This window comes from Sinocyclocheilus rhinocerous, unplaced genomic scaffold (assembly GCF_001515625.1).
Source record: "Sinocyclocheilus rhinocerous isolate Xijiao unplaced genomic scaffold, SAMN03320098_v1.1 scaffold689, whole genome shotgun sequence".
Taxonomy (NCBI): domain Eukaryota; kingdom Metazoa; phylum Chordata; class Actinopteri; order Cypriniformes; family Cyprinidae; genus Sinocyclocheilus; species Sinocyclocheilus rhinocerous.
The window spans coordinates 330,071-350,018 of record NW_015652129.1 but is presented as its reverse complement, the minus strand read 5'-3'; the positions used below and the strand labels follow the sequence as shown (position 1 = coordinate 350,018).

General features: G+C 35.3%; 1 protein-coding gene across 3 annotated transcripts in view; it reads left to right on the top strand.

The window, feature by feature from the left end:
* cadm1b (cell adhesion molecule 1b) overlaps window positions 1-19,948 on the top strand; it is a 203,660-nt gene extending 183,712 nt beyond the window's left edge. For 2 of the 3 annotated variants that reach the window (XM_016518937.1, XM_016518935.1), the window contains 2 exons: window positions 3,035-3,160; window positions 3,251-4,038. In XM_016518937.1, coding sequence (XP_016374423.1) covers window positions 3,035-3,160; window positions 3,251-3,369 — 245 coding nt within the window. In that variant the 3' untranslated portion in view covers window positions 3,370-4,038. Of the gene's footprint in view, window positions 1-3,034; window positions 3,161-3,250; window positions 4,039-19,936 lie in introns of those variants that run through there. The other variant, XR_001636892.1, reaches the window with a different exon arrangement.

The window sequence follows — 19,948 nt, the reverse complement described above, 5'->3', positions numbered from 1 at the left end:
CATTTTGTGCTTGTAAATAGTGCTGGATATGTGCATATTTCTCCCCTGATTCAGACAAGATGGCTTTCTCACTAGAAAAAGCAACTTTATGGATAGAGGACTTGTATTTTTGCCAGAAACAACACTTGGAAATTAAAAACATCTTATTAATGGATTACTTGTGGATTATTGTGATGTTTTAATCAGCTTTTTGGACTCTCATTCTGACAGCACCCATTCACTACAGAGGTGATGTAATGCTAAATTTCTCCAAATCTGTTCCCATGAAGAAAAAACTTCAACTTTACATCATGGATGGCTTGAGGGGGAGTAAATTTTAAGCAAATTTTCATTTTTGAGTGATCTATTCCTTTGAGGCAAGACACCCCAGATGAATAGGGTAATACAATGAAAATAAAAATAAATAAACTAATAGATATCACCATACTTCCTAGGCTGATTGATTACATGAAAAAGAGTATTACAAATATCAGAATTCTTTTCAACCTGAAGTGAGACATCTAATTAAATATGTACTAATTAAAATACATTTCCAGAACAGAAATCTGAACATTAAATAAAGCCAGGTTTAAAATTCCTGTTTCATTTTGTTGACATACTACCAAAGGTGTTTACAGAAGGGATTTTTGATATCTCTTTTTATAACCTAAATCAGAAAATGCTCTGCTGATTTTATACAACTAAAATGTTGTATAAAATCAGGAAAAGTATATATAAACAAACCCCCTCTGTCAAAACCGTTTGGTGTATGTAAGTGTTTCTGAAGTGGAGATTTCTGTGCAGTGCATGAGAAAAAACTCATTTTGAGAAAATAGCAAATACAATAAACACTTAAAAGTGTATTTTGCATGTTTTCTTCCCACTAGTCTGAATAAACACATTATGATAAACCAAACAGCCCCAAATCTCAAAATTGACCAGTGCATGAAAAAACAATGTTTTTGCCTGTAGTGTTTCACCTTAAACGCTAACATATATGAGCTTTCCATTACACATGTGCGTTATAGTCACCGAAAATTGTATTCACCCCAAAATTTCCTCTAGCAGGCTAAGAGATCCGTGGCTCTGGACAGCTAATTTATCTGCTGGTGTCAAGCAGGAGGCAGGAGGGGGAGGAGGGGCGGAACCGGGCCGGCGGAGAGCGGGAGGGGGCGGCACTGCGGAGAGAATGGAATGTGACAGTGCTTCTCTCCGCTGTGTTCATTCCTAGTCTCATGCTAATTAGCACTGGGAACAGGCTGCCAGAGCCATGAGAGGTGCCTCTGGTGCAACATGATGCAATGCAGGGCTTCCCTGTCCTATATCAATGCAGAAACCTCTGTGGCTCATATCAAAGCTGCATCTTAGTAGACTGTGTCATCCTGCTGAGCTGGATCTGTTGCTTTGCTGCAGGCAGAAACGGGTTTATCAAAAGATTTTGTTTTCACGCCGTCGTTGGCATTGACATGTATTCAGTCATTTAATGTGCTAGGTAGGCTAATTGGTTAGAGCTCTACATGTTCTTATAAATCCAAAGAAACGCTGGTTGTGGATCAGATGCGGTTTGATGAAAAACGGTAGGTCGGTCACTGAAGCTTTAGCTTGTGTTGATTCTGAAAATGGAAAAGGGCAGCTTCTATCGCTCTTATGCCTGATGAAAGGCTATTGATTACAAAACTGAATGAGTAATATTGAAGGGAATATACAGTCTGGGTTCTGTTGAGGCACTTTCAGTCCTTGCTCTCAGGTCTACATTCTTTCTTGTGGTTTGGTTGCTAGGCACTTCATCAGGAAACTTAATTAGAATGTGTGCAGGGTTTATTTTTCTGTCTGTTCTCTTACAAAGCCACTGCACCAAAAGCTCAAATAAAGGTCTTTTGCTACATACATAAATGGAGAAATGCACCAGCAAATTGTCTACAAAATTTACAAAATAAAACAGCTGAAGGCATTCACTATAAATACCTCAAGTGAATTTAGGAATAACAGCATTATAATGTCCAGTATGAAAAATGGATATTCGTTTTGAGATTTGCTAAAGATTACATTTAGAAACACTGAAACTTTTAAATGTGACAATGCACCAAAATAGACCAGTACCATAAAAAACAAATAAATAAATCTCTAATGTCAGCCAGTATCCAATATGGGGCTAATATACATCTCTATATATGCTATCATTCAAAACTTTGCCAGTAAGAAATATCATTTTTATTATTTATTTTATTTTATTAAAAGAAATTAATGCTTTTATTCAGCAAGGATGATTTAAATTGATCAAACGTGAAAGTGAAGAATCCAAGAAAAAAATCAAGTTATCATGGTTTCCACATGCACCAAGTCAGCATATTATAATGATTACTGAAGGATCATGTGACACTGAAGACTGAAGCAATGATTCTGAAAATTCAGCTTTACCATCACAGGAATAAATTACATTTAAATATATATTCAAACAGAAAACCTGTTTTAAATTCTAATAATATTTCATAATATTACTGTTACTTTATTTTTTAATCAAATAAATGCAGCCTTAATGAGAAAAAAAGCCAGTCTTTATAAATGCATATTGGGTTTTTTACCATAGTGATTGGTAGATCTGTTTTTTGCATTCTCTCTTTTCCAAACATTTTAAAGTGCATATATGCTATCTATGATTTATTCCATTCAAACCAGCTTAGGCTGGCAACTTTATCTCCCCAGTGTCAGTGTTGGCTCAGACAGCTGATGTTTCAGGATCAAACCAAACAAACTGTGTTTGAGTATGTGCTAGTCTGTGTCATGCTATTTACACATTTACTGGAAATGTCACAAACAAGAGTATGTGAAAACCCTCTGCCAGATTCACTGAGAGGTGTTTTTAGTCGAAAGATCGCATTTTTGGTGCTATCAGGCATGTGTTGATTGAATATGGATGACTGTGAATATATAAGGGAGATGGCATTAATGAATTTATTTAAAGCAGAATAACATCATTTGGCAGGGAATCTCACACTCAATTCCCAATCGAGAAGGTGCCTTGATTTCTTTGCGCTTGTGTTTCTCTTCGACGCAGATTCAAGAGCAGATGGAGCGCCACAGAAAATTGATCACGCCGTCATCGGCGGCATTGTCGCGGTGGTTGTGTTCGCCATGCTTTGTCTCCTGATTGTTCTCGGACGATATTTTGCAAGACACAAAGGTAAATCAAAAGGCATGATTCTGGCTTCGGCTTGATTTTGGGTTGTTCTTTTTTTTTATCTGTGGAAATGACAAACGCTCCTGTTTTAAGGTACCTACTTTACCCATGAAGCCAAAGGAGCGGACGATGCCGCAGATGCAGACACTGCCATCATCAACGCAGAGGGGGGACACAACAATTCGGATGACAAGAAGGAGTACTACATTTAACTCTGACTAGACCTGCTAGCTTCCTGTGCTAAACAGCAAACTGTGGACTGCAGGGTTGGGAGGTAGGGGTTGTGGGTTTCAATCAGGCTGGATTCACACCTGTGCAGCTGAAGAGACGGTGAGGAGAAGGTGCTGCCATCGAGACGGACGGGGTGTGGGATGGCAGAGCACTAGGAGAGCTCAATTTTAGGCCGCTTCACCATCCAACACCTCCTGCTGGGGCCGGTTTTGTTCAGTTTAAACATTTGCTAAGAATTTTGTGCCTTGTTCTGTTCTTACTGAAGTTCCCACTTTCATCAGGACACCCACAAGCTACTGTCTCTCGAACGGTCTGAACCCACGGTTATTTTGTTTTCGTTTCATTTCGGTTTTAATTGCCAGCACTCTCTCACGCCGTTCTGTCTGCAGGTCTGAAAGAAAGCCACACACAAAGTTTCGATGTAAGATTCAGTCACAGAACGATCGCTTGGGTTGTTTTCATGGATTGATTCCAAGTAATTTATTTGGCAAATTGCCCGTTGCTCTCCTTAGTCCCTTAGAGAAGATAGAAACCTCTTTTGTTGTGACCAACAACATTCAGCAGCAGTATTGTGTTGTTGCGTTATTTATTAGATATACTGTATGTGATTATAATCGGCTTGTGTTGATATTAGGGCTGTCAATTGAACACATTACTTCAATACCATTAAATATAATAAAAAAAATGTTAAGTCAATAATGCCCCTGATCCATATATAAATTTTGTCAATGACATTACGCAATTTTGTCCAATCTATTTATTTATTCAAAATAATCCTATTATTATTAGGCATAATCTTTTAATGTTTTTAGAAAACATTATCAAAACTGCTGCACTGTTTATAAATATGGGGGGGGGGGGGGATCAAAATCATGTGGCACAATCAACATGCAAAAAATAGATCATTTATAGTTTAAGTATAATGTAACTCCCCAAAGATGTTACGATATTTATGAATTAATAATATGTAATAATTATTTATGAATTAAACAATTAATTTATGGGTTAATCATTAAATTTACCGTTTCATTTTGTCAAGATTAGTTTTTCAAACTACTCATATGGTGCATTAAAATGTGGTGCTCATGGCGTAAGCTGGCAAAAAAAAATGTGCATTTCAACAAAATATCACAGACTGAATAAATTGACAAATCCTCTTGATATTGGACAGAGAAGACAACCTCTCAAATGATTTACTGTGGACTGTAGGTTATTATTATTTTTTATTATTAAATATTTTATTTAACATGGACATCACAGTTACATTGGACAAACCATATGCACTTGCTTAAGTGTTTTAGCACACATGCTAATTTTCAACACCAGTCCACGGGAGGCTTTTCAGAAAGCAAAAAAAAACAAAAAAACATGTAAATTAATAAAATAAAACCAATAACAATACTAATAATAATAATAACAATGTTAACAACAAAAGTAATAATAACTTTCCATATCATTGAGTATGATTGACATACTCAATGATATGGAAATTAAACAAACAGTATATTGTCCTCATATGCCTAAGTTGAATTAATTTGATTAATTCATCAGCATACGTTGTAGTTGGTTTGATTCAAACTTTTAAACGATTGACAGCCCTAATTGTTCCTTAGATACACTGTATGTGATTATAATCGGCTTGTGTTGATATTCATTCCGGCTTGTATCGCATTATCCATATACCAGCTTCACTCACAGACTAATTTATTGTAATTACGCCCAAGCATTAAAATTGAATGCCAAAGCAAAGAAGAGCAGATCGGCTCCTGGCTCAGCTGTACAGGAAGGCCGTCACAAAGATGTCCCCTTTTAATTTATGGGTTAATGATTAAATGTACCGTTTAATTTTGTCAAGATTAGTTTTTCAAACTACTCATATGGTGCATTAAAATGTGGTGCTCATGGCGTAAGCTGGCAAAAAAAAATGTGCATTTCAACAAAATATCACAGACTGAATAAATTGACAAATCCTCTTGATATTGGACAGAGAAGACAACCTCTCAAATGATTTACTGTGGACTGTAGGTTATTATTATTTTTTATTATTAAATATTTTATTTAACATGGACATCACAGTTACATTGGACAAACCATATGCACTTGCTTAAGTGTTTTAGCACACAGGCTAATTTTCAACACCAGTCCACGGGAGGCTTTTCAGAAAGCAAAAAAAAACAAAAAAACATGTAAATTAATAAAATAAAACCAATAACAATACTAATAATAATAATAACAATGTTAACAACAAAAGTAATAATAACTTTCCATATCATTGAGTATGATTGACATACTCAATGATATGGAAATTAAACAAACAGTATATTGTCCTCATATGCCTAAGTTGAATTAATTTGATTAATTCATCAGCATACGTTGTAGTTGGTTTGATTCAAACTTTTAAACGATTGACAGCCCTAATTGTTCCTTAGATACACTGTATGTGATTATAATCGGCTTGTGTTGATATTCATTCCGGCTTGTATCGCATTATCCATATACCAGCTTCACTCACAGACTAATTTATTGTAATTACGCCCAAGCATTAAAATTGAATGCCAAAGCAAAGAAGAGCAGATCGGCTCCTGGCTCAGCTGTACAGGAAGGCCGTCACAAAGATGTCCCCTTCTATGAAACACAACATATCTATCAGAGTGTAAAATAGCTTTCATTTTTAGCTTGTTCTCATTCAGTAGGCTCAGTATGAGGTCGAGGTCAGTGAGTTTCTCCGAATATTGTTAGTGCTTCTGTGCGCTTCTCATAGTGACATAAAAAACTTTCGTACTAAATGAAATAGATGGAGCCTGTATGTTGTAAGCCATACTCACAGTTGTGCCCTCCAACACATTTCAGTTAGCAGCTCTTATTCTCGATTCCTTCAATCCAGCTTATGTGTAGATGCCAGATTGAATGTAATAACTCTACAATAATGCAATAGTTTATAAAAGTGAGTCCGGAATGTTTTGTTTATCTCATCAAACATGCTTTATTTTCAGGTGATGTATGCGAGGGAGAATTTTACTAGGGACACGTATTATGTTTCCTCACTCGTAAATGTATTATAAATGTATAGAGCGTGAAATTATTACATTATTGTAGAGTTAGTATATAATTGGTGAAATATTACACTCATATCAGGCATTGTTTCATATCTTTGGCCTTCGTTCAGCGTCCTAGACAGTTGGACAGATGCGTATTGTTTGTGATTAACTACATGGGGGCATTTTGGAGTTATGGTGAGAGTGCGCTTAACATTGTAAAATCCTTGTGACAAAATTGTTTGGTCATAGCGTTTACATGAATTTGTGTATTATCAAGTGTTAATATTTGTTTGTTTGTTTTTTCTTAGTGTTATTCCTGAGATTATCTGACAGGTGAGCATTATTTAGATTTGAAACGCTAATAAAGTATGGTATATTCGTGCAAGGCTCTTGTAGCTAATGCCACTCTTTATACTTGGTTATATGGAAAGAAATGTTCCTTTTGATTGTCATTGTATGTTGTACAGAATTTTGTGGTTTTATACAGCAACAGATTTATTTAAACATATCATGTTCTGAATGCCTACAACACTAAACTGATTGAGAATGAAGTAAATGAAAGTTAAATTATTGCCCCCTAAAAATAACTTTGGCCCAAATTTCATATATTACTATTCAAAAGTTGGGGGTCAAAAAGATTTTTTGTTTATATAAATTAATACTTTTATTCCATAAAGATGACAGTGACAATAAGTGACAATAAAGACATTTATAATGTTAGAAAAAAATTATATTTCAAATAAATGCTGTTCTTTTCAACAGTCTATTAAAAAATGTAAAATATGTCTCGTGAATGTTAAGCATCACAACTTAATACATTCATTATTTTATTCAAATAAATGCAGCTTTGGTGAACATAAGATACTTGTTTCAAAAACATTAAAAAATCTGGTAACACTTTATTTTGATGGTCCCTTTTGAACATTCTGTTGACAAAATATAATGTTGCACCTACATGTCTACTAACTCACAATAGAGTATTAGAAGACTTTCTGCTTAATATCTGCTATTGTGATGGTCTCCCAACAGACATTCTACTGACTATAAGTAACTTTGCAAGTACATGTCAACTTATTCTAACCCTAACCCTACCAGTCTACTAATACTCTACTAACACTCTAATGAGAGTTAGTAGACATGTAGGTGCAATGTTATTTATAGTCAACAGAATGTGTTAAAGGGACCATCAAAATAAAGTGAAACCAAAAATCTTACCAACCCCAAACTTTTGAACTGTAGTGTACATAAAAAATCAATATGTGCATCCAATTGACATTCCAAGCATGTGAATTAAAAAAAAAGTAATTTATAAATGTATACTATATCATTTCGCTCAATTATCATACTGTAATTGTAATGGCATGAAGTTATTTCCAACGTTCACATGTCAAATATGGAGTGAGGGCTACAAAGAGTCATAACATGGTGAGGGTTTCCACAGAGGATCCACCAAGCTATACAGCCAGATCACTCCTTTCCTTTCTTTTCTAATGTTTACTTTAATATTTACAAGTGAAATGGTAAGTGATCTAAAACTGCCCAAACCTGAAAAAAAAAAAACATGCACACACAAACATACCTTCAGTGTAGGTTTGATTCTGCCCTGTCTCAGGTCTGTCTATGAATTCATTTTTTGCATCTCAGGTAGAATGCAAAAGTGATGCCCCATATCTGAAAGAAAAGACTTTAAGTTATTATCAAAAAATCCTGCAGAATAGAGCATGTTCGACATGTTTTATCTGTACTTCAGATGCTGTGCACTGTGTAAATGTTCATATTACTTTGTATAGATAGGTTACAGCAGATGATAGGTTTATTTAAAGAAAATAAATCTAAGACGTGAATCTTAGTGCGTACATTTACAATGCATTTTCCATTTTTAGACAACCTGTACCACCAGAGCCATTCTTCATTGTTTCTATAGGTTTTATGTCAGATATTTTGTCTCATCTCTGTAGTTTGTATTCCTGTGTAATTAAAGTTATTTACATGTTCCCGATTACACTTTGTATTTGACCATGAAAATACATTTTTACAGAAATGGAGCAGTACTGTCTTAATAAAAAGAGGTATTAATGTTCAAAAAGCAGTTTAATTGTGTCTTATACGTTTACTGAAACTGATATCCTTCATGAAGTGTCCAATTAGCACCATTCCAGACGTGCTCTACACCACTTTATACAGAAACATTTGATTTCTTTCGAATTGCTAAAATAGTCTCATTTGTCATACTGAGGATGAATTACCTGGTAGCACGTTTCATCGAGATTCGTGGTTTGGCAATGCTGTAAACATATGTTGTGAAATTCCAAACCTAAGTGCCAAACCTAATTACAATAAGTGAAACGTGAGGAAAAACGGAGCAGAAACAGCAGCGTGTTAGTGTATAATTGAGCTTGTGTTGCATTGGAATGAGGAGACATGCCAGATGACTTTTGTTCTACTTTTGGCACATAAGAGCCTTTATGACTAATAAGAAACTATTAATCCGTTTAATCCAATTATAATTAGTAGTGCTTGCTAAGGAAAGCAGTACTATTAACATTGCTCGTTCTTAACATTAAGGATTTAGAACAAACGCAAACCCTACATATTAACTATCAGAGCAACCAATCAGAGCACCCTAGCAACTACCTAGAAACCACCCAGAGCCCTTTAGCAACATTCAGAATATGTATAAAATTAGTTATAATTACTGTAACTTGTGTAACATGGACACTGTCTTGTAAAATGTTACAGTTGATATGCTGTGGATAACTCCTTCCTCTTGCTTACTGTGAAGAAAGTACACATTTGTGTTGATTGCATAATTCAATTCACATTGAACTCTTTATTAATTTGCAGTGCATTTCCTAAGCATAACTGTGAACATCTCTGCCTAATGAAAAAGGCAAAACCACCCATGAGAAAACGCACTGGAGTTATTTATATATGGTCTCTCAGTTGCTGTTCTTAAGTTCATGCATGAAGTTCCTCTCGAGAGGGTCATTGATTGGTGATAAATTCTTAGGAAGGGTAGGTCAGCGCAAAATACAAGTGTTATAACTTTAATGCTTTCAGTGCTGTGGTAAATATCCTCCTGGGTGAAATAAATGTGGTCTTAATAGAAGAACCACACAGTTTACTCGTAGCTGAGCTACAGTACTACTACTTATTTTTTATTTGTAAGAGCCACAGAGGTGATTTCCTGAATCATCCCACTGATTTACCTTTGTGTTAAATTAAGTCTGTCAACAGCATCTGTTATATGCTATCAATTACATTTATGTATTTGGTTTACACTTTTATCCAAATTGCTTTACATTTGATCAGTTCATCCATTATCTAGGAATCAAACCCTTGACCTTGGCAATCTTAGTGCCATGTGCTACTGTTTGCACTAACTAACTATAGATGATCATTTCAATGTCCCTCAGATTTAAAAAATACACAAAAACTTTGTGCAAATTTGCCAGTGTTCGCAGAATTTTCATGGACGAAATCCAGTCATTTCAAAAGGAATCCACAAATTTCATGTGAGGGCGACAGGTGAACGGCATTTTGCAACAGGTTCAAGTTGGTCACACGGATTCGCTACTTGTTTGAAAGTGACTTCTGTGTGAGATGTGCTTGATACTGTACATGACACTATTATCAAAAGACAATGGACCTTTTTGCCTGTGAAATTTGACCTATGTGCCAAGTCATTGTGTCACCAAACTTGATGTAGCATATGTGCGTTGTTGAATGTTTTAATTTGAGAGTGACCAAAGGCTTATATTTCAATCTCTTCATCACACAAAGTGATTGAATCATATGGATTCATTTCTCACATCCAAACACACTGGACCCCATTGACTTTCACTGTACGACTATAGAAACATTTCTTCTTTTGCAGAAAGCGTAAAGTCAAAATGCAGCAAAAATAAAGTCATTTACACATCATTGTTTAGTCAGTATAAAGGTGAGGTCACATTAATGAAATTCTGAGAAATGTTTCACAGACAAAAAAAAGGTCCATTATCTCAATAGTATATACAACTCACACGAAAGTTACGTTCAAACCAAGCAGCTTTCTGTTATTAAAAGCAGCAAATCTGTGCAACCAAATTAAACTTGTTACGAAATATGCAAGGGGAAATCTTATCACCCTCGCGCAAAATTCCCAAACACGTGGATTCCAATTTAAATGATTGGATTTTGCCCCATGAAAATTCACTGAACAACAGTAAATGTGAACGCACCTTGAAGGTACAATCACATGACCTTTGCGGAAACGTTGTCTTGTCGATAGTGTTGTGATGTATGTCTCACAGCTAACGTAGAATTCACTTTCAAACCAAGCACTTTCTGTTGGTCAACATGGCGAATCCAAGTCGTTGTGAAATCTTACGCCCTCTCACAAAAGAATTCCTATTGAAATAACTGGATTTTGCCCATGAAAATTAGCTGAACAATGGTAAATCTGACTGCATCTTAAAAGTACAATAACATTTTGCAGTCAAAAAAGGTCCACTCTCTCTTGTTAAATAGTGTAGCAATGTATGAAGCACAGCTCACAGAAGTCACTTTCAAACCAAACAGCTTTCTGTTGGTCGACGCAACAAATCCACATGACCAGTCACGAAATCTGCATGGGTAAAAATCTATCTGCCTCAAGCAAAATTCCAGATTGCGTCGATTCCTATTGAAATGACTGCATTTTGCCTACAAAAATTAACTGAAAAATGGTAAGTTAAAGGGATAGTTCACCCAAAAATGAAAATTCTGTCATTAATTACTCACCCTTATGTCGTTCCACACCCATAAGACCTTTGTTCATCTTCACAATACAAATTAAGATATTTTTGATGAAATACGAGAGCTTTCTGACCCTCCATAGACAGCAATGCAACTGACACATTCAAGGCACAGAAAGGTAGTAAAGACATTGTTAAAATAGTCCATGTGACATCAGTGGTTCAACCGTAATTTGATGAAGCTACGAGAATACGAGATGAACAAAGTCTTACGGGTTTGGAACGACATGAGGGTGAGTAACTAATGACAGAATTTTCATTTTTGAGTGAACTATCCCTTTAAGACTGACTCATCAGCCGAAAACATGTGACTATCTCAGATTGTGTTCAGATCCAGAACAAATGTCTCACCAGACCATTGTGCCCAAACCGAGGAGCGCAGCATCCTGCCCTATTTGGCAACAGAGGGTTTATGTTACTTTTAGGTGCGTGAGGAGTGCAGCAGGCAGCTTAGCTGGGGGTGTGCTACTGCCTTGCCCCTGACCCACATTCTCAGAGTCAGGCAGCAAATAAATATCTTCATCGCTGTCACTGGCTGTGTGTCTGAGAGCTTGATCTTTCCCATGGCTGCTGTCAGTGGGAGAGGCAGCCTGCCTCGGCTCAGTGGGAATACAAGGTTTGCCGGTGAGTCATCTCAGTATGTGGTGAGCTACAAAATATCTGGGAGAGAAGAAAGTAAACTTCTCAAAAAACTGTATGGCAATAATTGATACTTGGGGTTATGGACCGGAGGACACATGAGCTGACACTACACCGGCCTTTATATTAACCATGAGAAACACGTTTGGGGCGCAACAGCGGGAAACTTCTCTGCACCGGCTACATGTCAAATGGCACGTCAAAAGATTGCGGAGGCACCGAAAATAATCCTTGATAAATGGCCAACATGACATTAACCAATGCAAGCATTAGTCTCATACATCACTCTCGGACAATGTCCCCCCAGGCATGTTTTATGTTTCAGATACAAGGCAATATTTCTCAGCTGTAAATGTCACGTTTGACTGTGCAGTTTATCAGCGATCTGTTCCCTTCAGAGAGCGCAAGTTTCGATTGGATGTGGAATTGATTTTATTGAAAAGCTCGTAACCGATCTCTACCTACAGATTTCCCTGTGTGCGACTCGGTCTAGCGGAAAGCGGCAGTACAATGTCTCGCTACACACAAACAGCTCCGACTAAGAGCTGAGTCACTGGCACTGTTATCTGAGATTGACACATCCACTGCTGTCTGAAAGTTTAACTGGCAGAATCAAATCTCACAGCGCTTGTATTAACCTCCTATCTTTTAGCCATCTTATTTGGTATTGTTAAAGTCTAATTGGTTTTCAAATTAATTAAGGTTTTAAAGGAAGTATACTTGTCTACACGGGCAAAGACGGAGTTTACCACCTATAAAGACAGCATTGTTGGAGCCTGTAGTCAAGCATTTTCATTGTGCAGTCGATGCAGTTTCTTCTCTTGTTTTTCACCTAATGGGTTTTACTTGATAACAGTGTTGTGGAAGCTACTTTGAAATAGCTTGTCAAACTACAAGCTACTCGTGAATTCAAGTAGTTCAACTGCAGTCAAGCTACTACTCTAAAAAAACAACAGTTAGATCCATTAGCTCATAATAAAAGTAGGCAACTGCTTTGAACCTATATATAGGGGGCAATGTCTCGATTAAGGTGACAGTCAACTTGTAATGTTACATTTACACTAATAACTAATATATAGAAAGACTCCAAAACATAACAAACAGCAGACTTTAAAGAGACCCCTTGTAAACAAAAGTTAAATGTGTCTTGAATAGGTATCCTAGTTTTCAGTGAAAATGACATAAATTATAAACCAAGTATGAAAAATTTACAAAGTCTTCATTGTTATTAGATTTTCAACAAAAATGTAATTTGTACCAAGGGGGTGAAAATGTCCCCACTCTGACGAAGCTATTTTCTTTATACATTCACAGCTAAATCAGAGTACAAGCAGTTTTAGCTTAAAATGAAAAAGACTAGCTAAAATAACCATAGATAAATATGAATATTTATAAATGAACCTTAAAAATCTGCCTATTTGAAAAATATTGTTAGCTGATGCTAGCTGGCTACCCAAGTAGATGGCTGATGCGAACTTGAGGGAATTTTAAACATAAAGTCCAAATATTTTTATTCAACCACCTAGTTACAGTAAATTACATAAATTAAAAACAAAAGATGTGATATTCAGAACATGGTAACTACTGTAATTATGATAGTGGGAAGCGATGCCGCCTGGGGGCATTTACCCCACAGACTAGGTTTGAAAAAAATGATGTCATTCTGAAAATATAATTACATTTTCCTTAAATAGCATGTACACCCTTACTACAGGTCTTACTATTCTCATATCATATATAACTGTGATGTTCTGCAAAACAACATGCTTTAAAACACTTTTTTCTTACTGCTGAAAATTAGATCACTTAACATGAAATCAGTTTGCTCTCAGAAACGTTGCCAGTGTAAGCTTCACAGTGTATACTACTTCTTCACCACTTTTGTCAGCATAGTTCATAACACCAACAAAAACGTATCATGATGAGTTTAATTAGTGGTTATTTTGGGAAAAACTGTGTGGGGGGGAGATGGTTATTACAATATTACAAATCAAATAATATACTTTAATAGATTATACTTAAAAGCACACTGAATGTAATGTTTTCAGACACTTGACTTTAGGTTAATTGCATTTAAATGAAAATGTGTTATCTATACGATGAGCTGAACTTGACATACTGTACATAGATGTATACATCTAGCTGAACTTTAGAGTGCTTTTTTGGCCTGCTTATGTAGAACTTAAGTACATCTTTATATGTAATTTCATACTTACATCTACTTTCTTTGAAATATAAAGTGTACTGCCGAATGTACTGACAACCATTTATGGTACAGTAAAATATACCTTAATGTAATTTCTATTGAAACTTGCATGTCATGTCTTTAAATATATTTTTGTATTTAATTAATTACCCATTTGTAATGATAAATTAGCAATTTAATACATTTAATATATTAACTTTAAAAGTAATTGTGAATATGTGCTTTAGTTTGATGTCAACACATCAACAATAAGTTTACTTCTTTAAATCATGACAAAACTATGATTATTAAAACATGATTTAAAATGTAATTGCAAGTAAATAATTTAATTTGACATAATTACAAAGTGCATTTTTATAAAAAACACAGCCATGAAAGTGAACTGTGGCCTTTTATTTCAATAACATATTTCATGCAAGTAGTTTTTTATGAAAATTCTGTCATCATTTACTTGTGTAAATGTACCCTCATGTCCTTCCAGATCATCATTTACTAAGTAATATTTTACAGTAAAATCTTATTAGTTAATATTTAGTTAATGCATTATGTACTGTAACATGAACAATGTTAGTTCACAGTGCATAAATAATATTAACAGATACAACTTTTGATCTTAAAATTGAATTAGTCAATTCTGAAATTAATATTAAGATAATTGATGTAAAAGTATTGTACATTATTATAATGTAGTTAGCTAATGTTAACAAATTAAACCTTATTGTAAAGTGTTACAATTTACTCACTGAGAGTGAGTTAATAATGACAAAATTGTTAGGTGAACTATACCTTAATCAAAGTATTACACTATATAAAAGCAGACCTAAACTGCCGAAGGGATTCAAATGGGCAAAATCTGCTCATTTTCTGAATCTGTCTGAGAGCTATTTCAGTCCAGTGAAGGGCATTTGTCTGATCTAGTCTCATTAGCAACTATGAAGAAACATAACAAAGAAATCCAGAACTCTCTAGTGACAACAGTGACGTGAAAGTCTGTTACCAGTCAAAAAATGATTCAAAAATACTTAAAGCAATTGACATTTAATAGACGGGTCTGACATTCCGCCAATTAACAATAAGTGCTTTAGGATATTCAATGATCACAAGGGAATCAGGATTTAGGTCTTGTACATTGTAACCCATTTGCAAGTGCACTGGTGTCTTACCCCCAAGAGCTTTTGGTTTATCTCAACCCAACTTGACAGAGCAGCTCTCTGTGAAGAAGATCGTGACTGTCCTTGATGTGACACCAAAGACTGAGCTCCACACAGCGAACACTTCCTCCAGCAGATGTTACTGCAACATCTATTGCTTCTCTATAGCTGAGTGCACAGTGATTACCGCTTTGGCCATCTTATTTCTCACTGCACATCACCTCTTCCTGCGGACAATCACAGGACAGGAAAATAGAACGCTTTAGCCCCGAGAGGTCTGCTTAGATGTCAGCCGAGTTGTGCGAGTCATCTTTTTGATCTGCTAACCACAGCGGGTCTAGACAAACAGACAAGTTATTTTTATATCTCATTGGGGAATCATAAATTGAGTGTCCACTTCAGTATGGTGATTGTTTATTGAAACGTCTACCACATGAGGTTCACAGTGTTCATAGAATATCACTGCACTCATTGCACTGAGACCTCTGAGAAGGTGAGTGTGTTCATTTATGTACACAAGAGCCAATTATAACAGCAACAATGGACATCATAGGAAATCATATTTTCATTTAAGGACTGAGTACAAAATAGACCCTATTTTTATTTTCATCAAAAATTAAATGAGAAGAAGCACCTATTTTTTTTATTATTACTATTATTGTTTTGCAGTTTATTTAAATAAAAGTTTTTATTGTTGTTGTTTTTGCCATAACATTTAAAGGGTTGCAAATTTAGCTTAAATGAAGCTGTCACTCAGTAGGGGCTTGAGAGTTTTGGGGAACAATGGGTTGTATTTACTGATAAACATGCAGTTAGCATTGTGTCACAATTGTTTGTTACATTAGCTTGTTTGAGTATGGGGTTGAACGGTGAGTTTGACAAATTTAAAAAAAGTTGACAAAAGTCAACATTATAAAATTCTTAAAAACAGAAAATTATTCAGTTCCAAATGACATAAATATTATACTGCTTCAGTGTCAAAATTTTAAGGAATGCTACATTTTTTCTTGACTGGGGAAAATCATACGGTTAAATTGTTGCACACAAAATGTGCGACATTACACTGAGAATATTTTAGAAGTCTTGCTATAATTAAAATTAGTTAATTACAAATAGTTTAACTCTATTGAACTGAATGGTAATAGGTTTTTTGTAAAAAATTATGACTTTGCTGCTTGATATTTAAGGTGCATTCAGGAGTTATTTAGGCTACTGTTGCTACCAATGCTACAATGGTGTTAAACGCTGTACTCTTAGGCAATCGACAAGAATTGACGTTTTATTTAAATTACATTTAGGTATAGGCCTACTACTTATGAGTTTTAGGGAGCGGTCTGCATAATTAAGTAATTCATTCTCTTACCTGTTCAACAAAAATCAGCAGCACTCAGGATTTTCTGCATCATTGTACGCCGTACCAATGTTTACGATCTTTTTTGTCTTCGTCAGTCTTTCTGTCTCCTGGCTTCAGTACTTTTCTGCTTCTTCGGCCATAAATGTACTTATTCTCCCGTTGTCTCCGCTGGTAAAGCACTATTAATTATAAATAATATGTGTTGCTTTGTCTAGTTGCCGCTCTTCGCGTCACTAAATATCACTATGGTTTTAACATTCTAAAAGCTCTTTATAAGTTGCTTCAGAAGTATTGTAAGTATTACAAACAACAATAATAAAACAATAATAATGCATAAATAATGCATTGACATAAAAAGGGAAATTTACTTTTGGTACTTAAGTACTTTTAAAAGCAAGTACTTCTGTACTTTTACTTAAGTAAAAATCTGTCTTTACAACTTTTACTTGTAATGGAGTAATGTTTGACCAGCAGTATCTGTACTTTCACTCAAGTAATGGAGTTGAGTACTTTGTCCGCCTCTGACTATGGTGTATATCTACAGAGGCGGCATCCAATGAGCGTCAGGATTCTGGCGTTTAGCGAAACGCTGCGATCACGTCATTTCAAGCACAGCAGAAATGCAACACCGTATGAAATTAAATCCTTTTACACAAAACTATAGTCTTCATCTCATGTGAGTGTACACAAGATCACTCTTAACGAAATCACAACGTTTTTAATGTGAAAAACTTTTTAAATGCACTGATTGGACTTTTAATTGTAGATACAACTGAGAATTCTCCAGAAAGGCAAAAATCACAATTAAACAACCTAGTTAGAATAGTTTATCTAGTTCATTTATTACATTTATTAGTTCTCACAACAAAAAGAAAAAAAATGGAAATTTGTGCCTAATACTTCGGGGAAAAAAATAATAATTAGACACCAAGGTGATGAAGGATATTCATGGAAAGTGCCGGCCATATTTTAAACCTCTGGTAGAAACGACCATAATTTATCCATTATCCCTTAACCTTTTGGCAGGCAGTGCTCAGCCCTGGCATACAGAGATATCAGTGGACATCTGGCTAAATGGCTAAAATGGACAGCAGCGCAGAGTTATAAACATTCAGGCCTACTCTTTTCTACTGTATTGTATTACCACAAACTACATAAACAATGCAGATGAATAGTTTTCAGAGGTTTGTCAACTTAAATCCAATTTTCTTGATAGATTTTCACTCCTGGAGTCAAGGCAAATCAGACCCTTGCATTTGCAACTGAGTTATTCCACCGAGGGTAAAAATGCGAATCAGAGCTCGGCTCGTCATAGATAATCAAGCCATCAGCATGCAGATGCCAAAGCCAGAGGTACAATCTCAAATGTATAATCAGGATAAAACGTGTGTGTGTGTGAGGGTGTATATGTGTGTGTGTGTGTGTGAGTGTTCAAGCAGCAACTGATCAGTGCAGACTGTGATACGGCATATCTGAACTTCCCTGCTAGAACTTGCTTGTTACATTCTGTGCTTTTAGTCCCATTGTAATATGCCTTCTTAGGCATCAGTGGTGTTGGTCAAACGTTGGCCCTGCTCACTTCACATGGATTCTATTATATTCTGCGCTCTAATAGCAGCGTTTAACACTAATGACGGAACACAGCAGCAAAGGCCAAAGGTGAGACTCTTTAACTGACCGTCAGCACTGGTTTGGTTGCTCGAGGGCACATTAATAAAAGGACTATTTTAACTCTGAGGCCATTGGTGCTAGTCTTTTGATAACTCTGTTACTTCAGGTATATGGATAATCATTCCGAGTGCTCTTTTATCCGAGTTGAGGAATAAAACAGAATGGATTTACATGATTTCTTCTAGAAAGAAACTTGACCTGCATTTAAAGGGATTTTTGGAGTCAAATATATCTGGGTGAATCTCACAAAACCTGTCTAGAACATATTCAGGTCACATCTCAGTCCAAAATCATATTAATGCATTAACTAACATGAATGAACAATGAACAATACATTTATTACACTATTTATTACTCTTTGTTAATGTTAGATAATAAAAATACAGCCATTCATTGTTTGTTCATGTTAGTTCACAGTGCATTAACTAATGTTAACAAGCACAACTTGTGATTTTAATAATTCATTAGTAAATATGCTTCGGAAGCATTGTTCATTCTTAGTTCATGTTAACTAATGTAGTTAACTAATGAACCTTATTGTAAAGTGTTACCGAAATGACAAACAAGTCTCTTATACTCACCAAGGATTCGATATAGATATGTATTACAGCAAAACGGTAATATTGAGAAATATTATTGCAAACACCCAATCTGCATTTATAAGGACTAGCTTTTTTGCTCACTATAAGGCTGCATTTATTTGCTCAAAAATAAAGTAAAAACAGTAATATTATGAAATATTATTAAAATTTTAAACAAGCGTTTTCTATTTGAATTTTTTTTTTTTTATGTAATTTATTCCTGTGATGGCCAAGGAAACATTTTCAGCAGCAATTACTCCAGTCTTCAGTGTCACATTATCCTTCAGAAATCATTCAGATATGCTTATTTGCTGCTCAGTTATTATCAATGTTGAAAACAAGTTTTGCTGCTTAATATTTTTGTAGAAATTTTTTGAATGGTATAGTTTCCACAAACATATTAAGCAGCAAAAACATTTTCAACATTTATAATAATATGAAATGTCCATATGCTGTCCAAATTACATATATTCCTACAAGCATATTTTACATTGAGATAGTATTTCACAATATTGCTGTTTTGATCTAATAAATGCAGCCTTGGTGAGCATAAAAACATTAAAAATAGTAATTACTCCAAACATTTGACCAGTAGTGTCCTTTCTTTTTGGGCAAAGCTAAAAATGACAGGTTTCATAAGATTCCCTGTCTTATTTCTTGATTCTCTCATATGTGCAAAGTTTTGGTTGATTCATCATTGTGGACTTTGTTTTTGACAAAGGCACAAACACAAGATCCTTTGTTTGCCTTCAGAATTAGCCAGATAAGACGATAAAATGCAAGTTTTGGAGATTTACCAAGTGAACTTCAGCAAGCACTGTGAAAACAGCACAGAATACACAAGTCCTGCTGCCATCCCAACATTCATCTCTCTGTAGAGCATGTTTGTGCTAACCATGATCTAAAGCATTACAAAATCATCAACACACTGGGAAACCGAGGCCATACATTTTCCCCAAGTCCTTGATATGACAATTTTCCCCCATATATACTTCCCAGTGCTCAATTTACTCTAACTGATGCTGGCAGAGGGAAAACAACCAAATTTTCTTATGTTTTGATCATTAAGAATACATAATGAGATCATTTATGATATAAAGTGAAGGGAGAGTTGACATAAAGTAAACAAGGTTCAAGCCAGA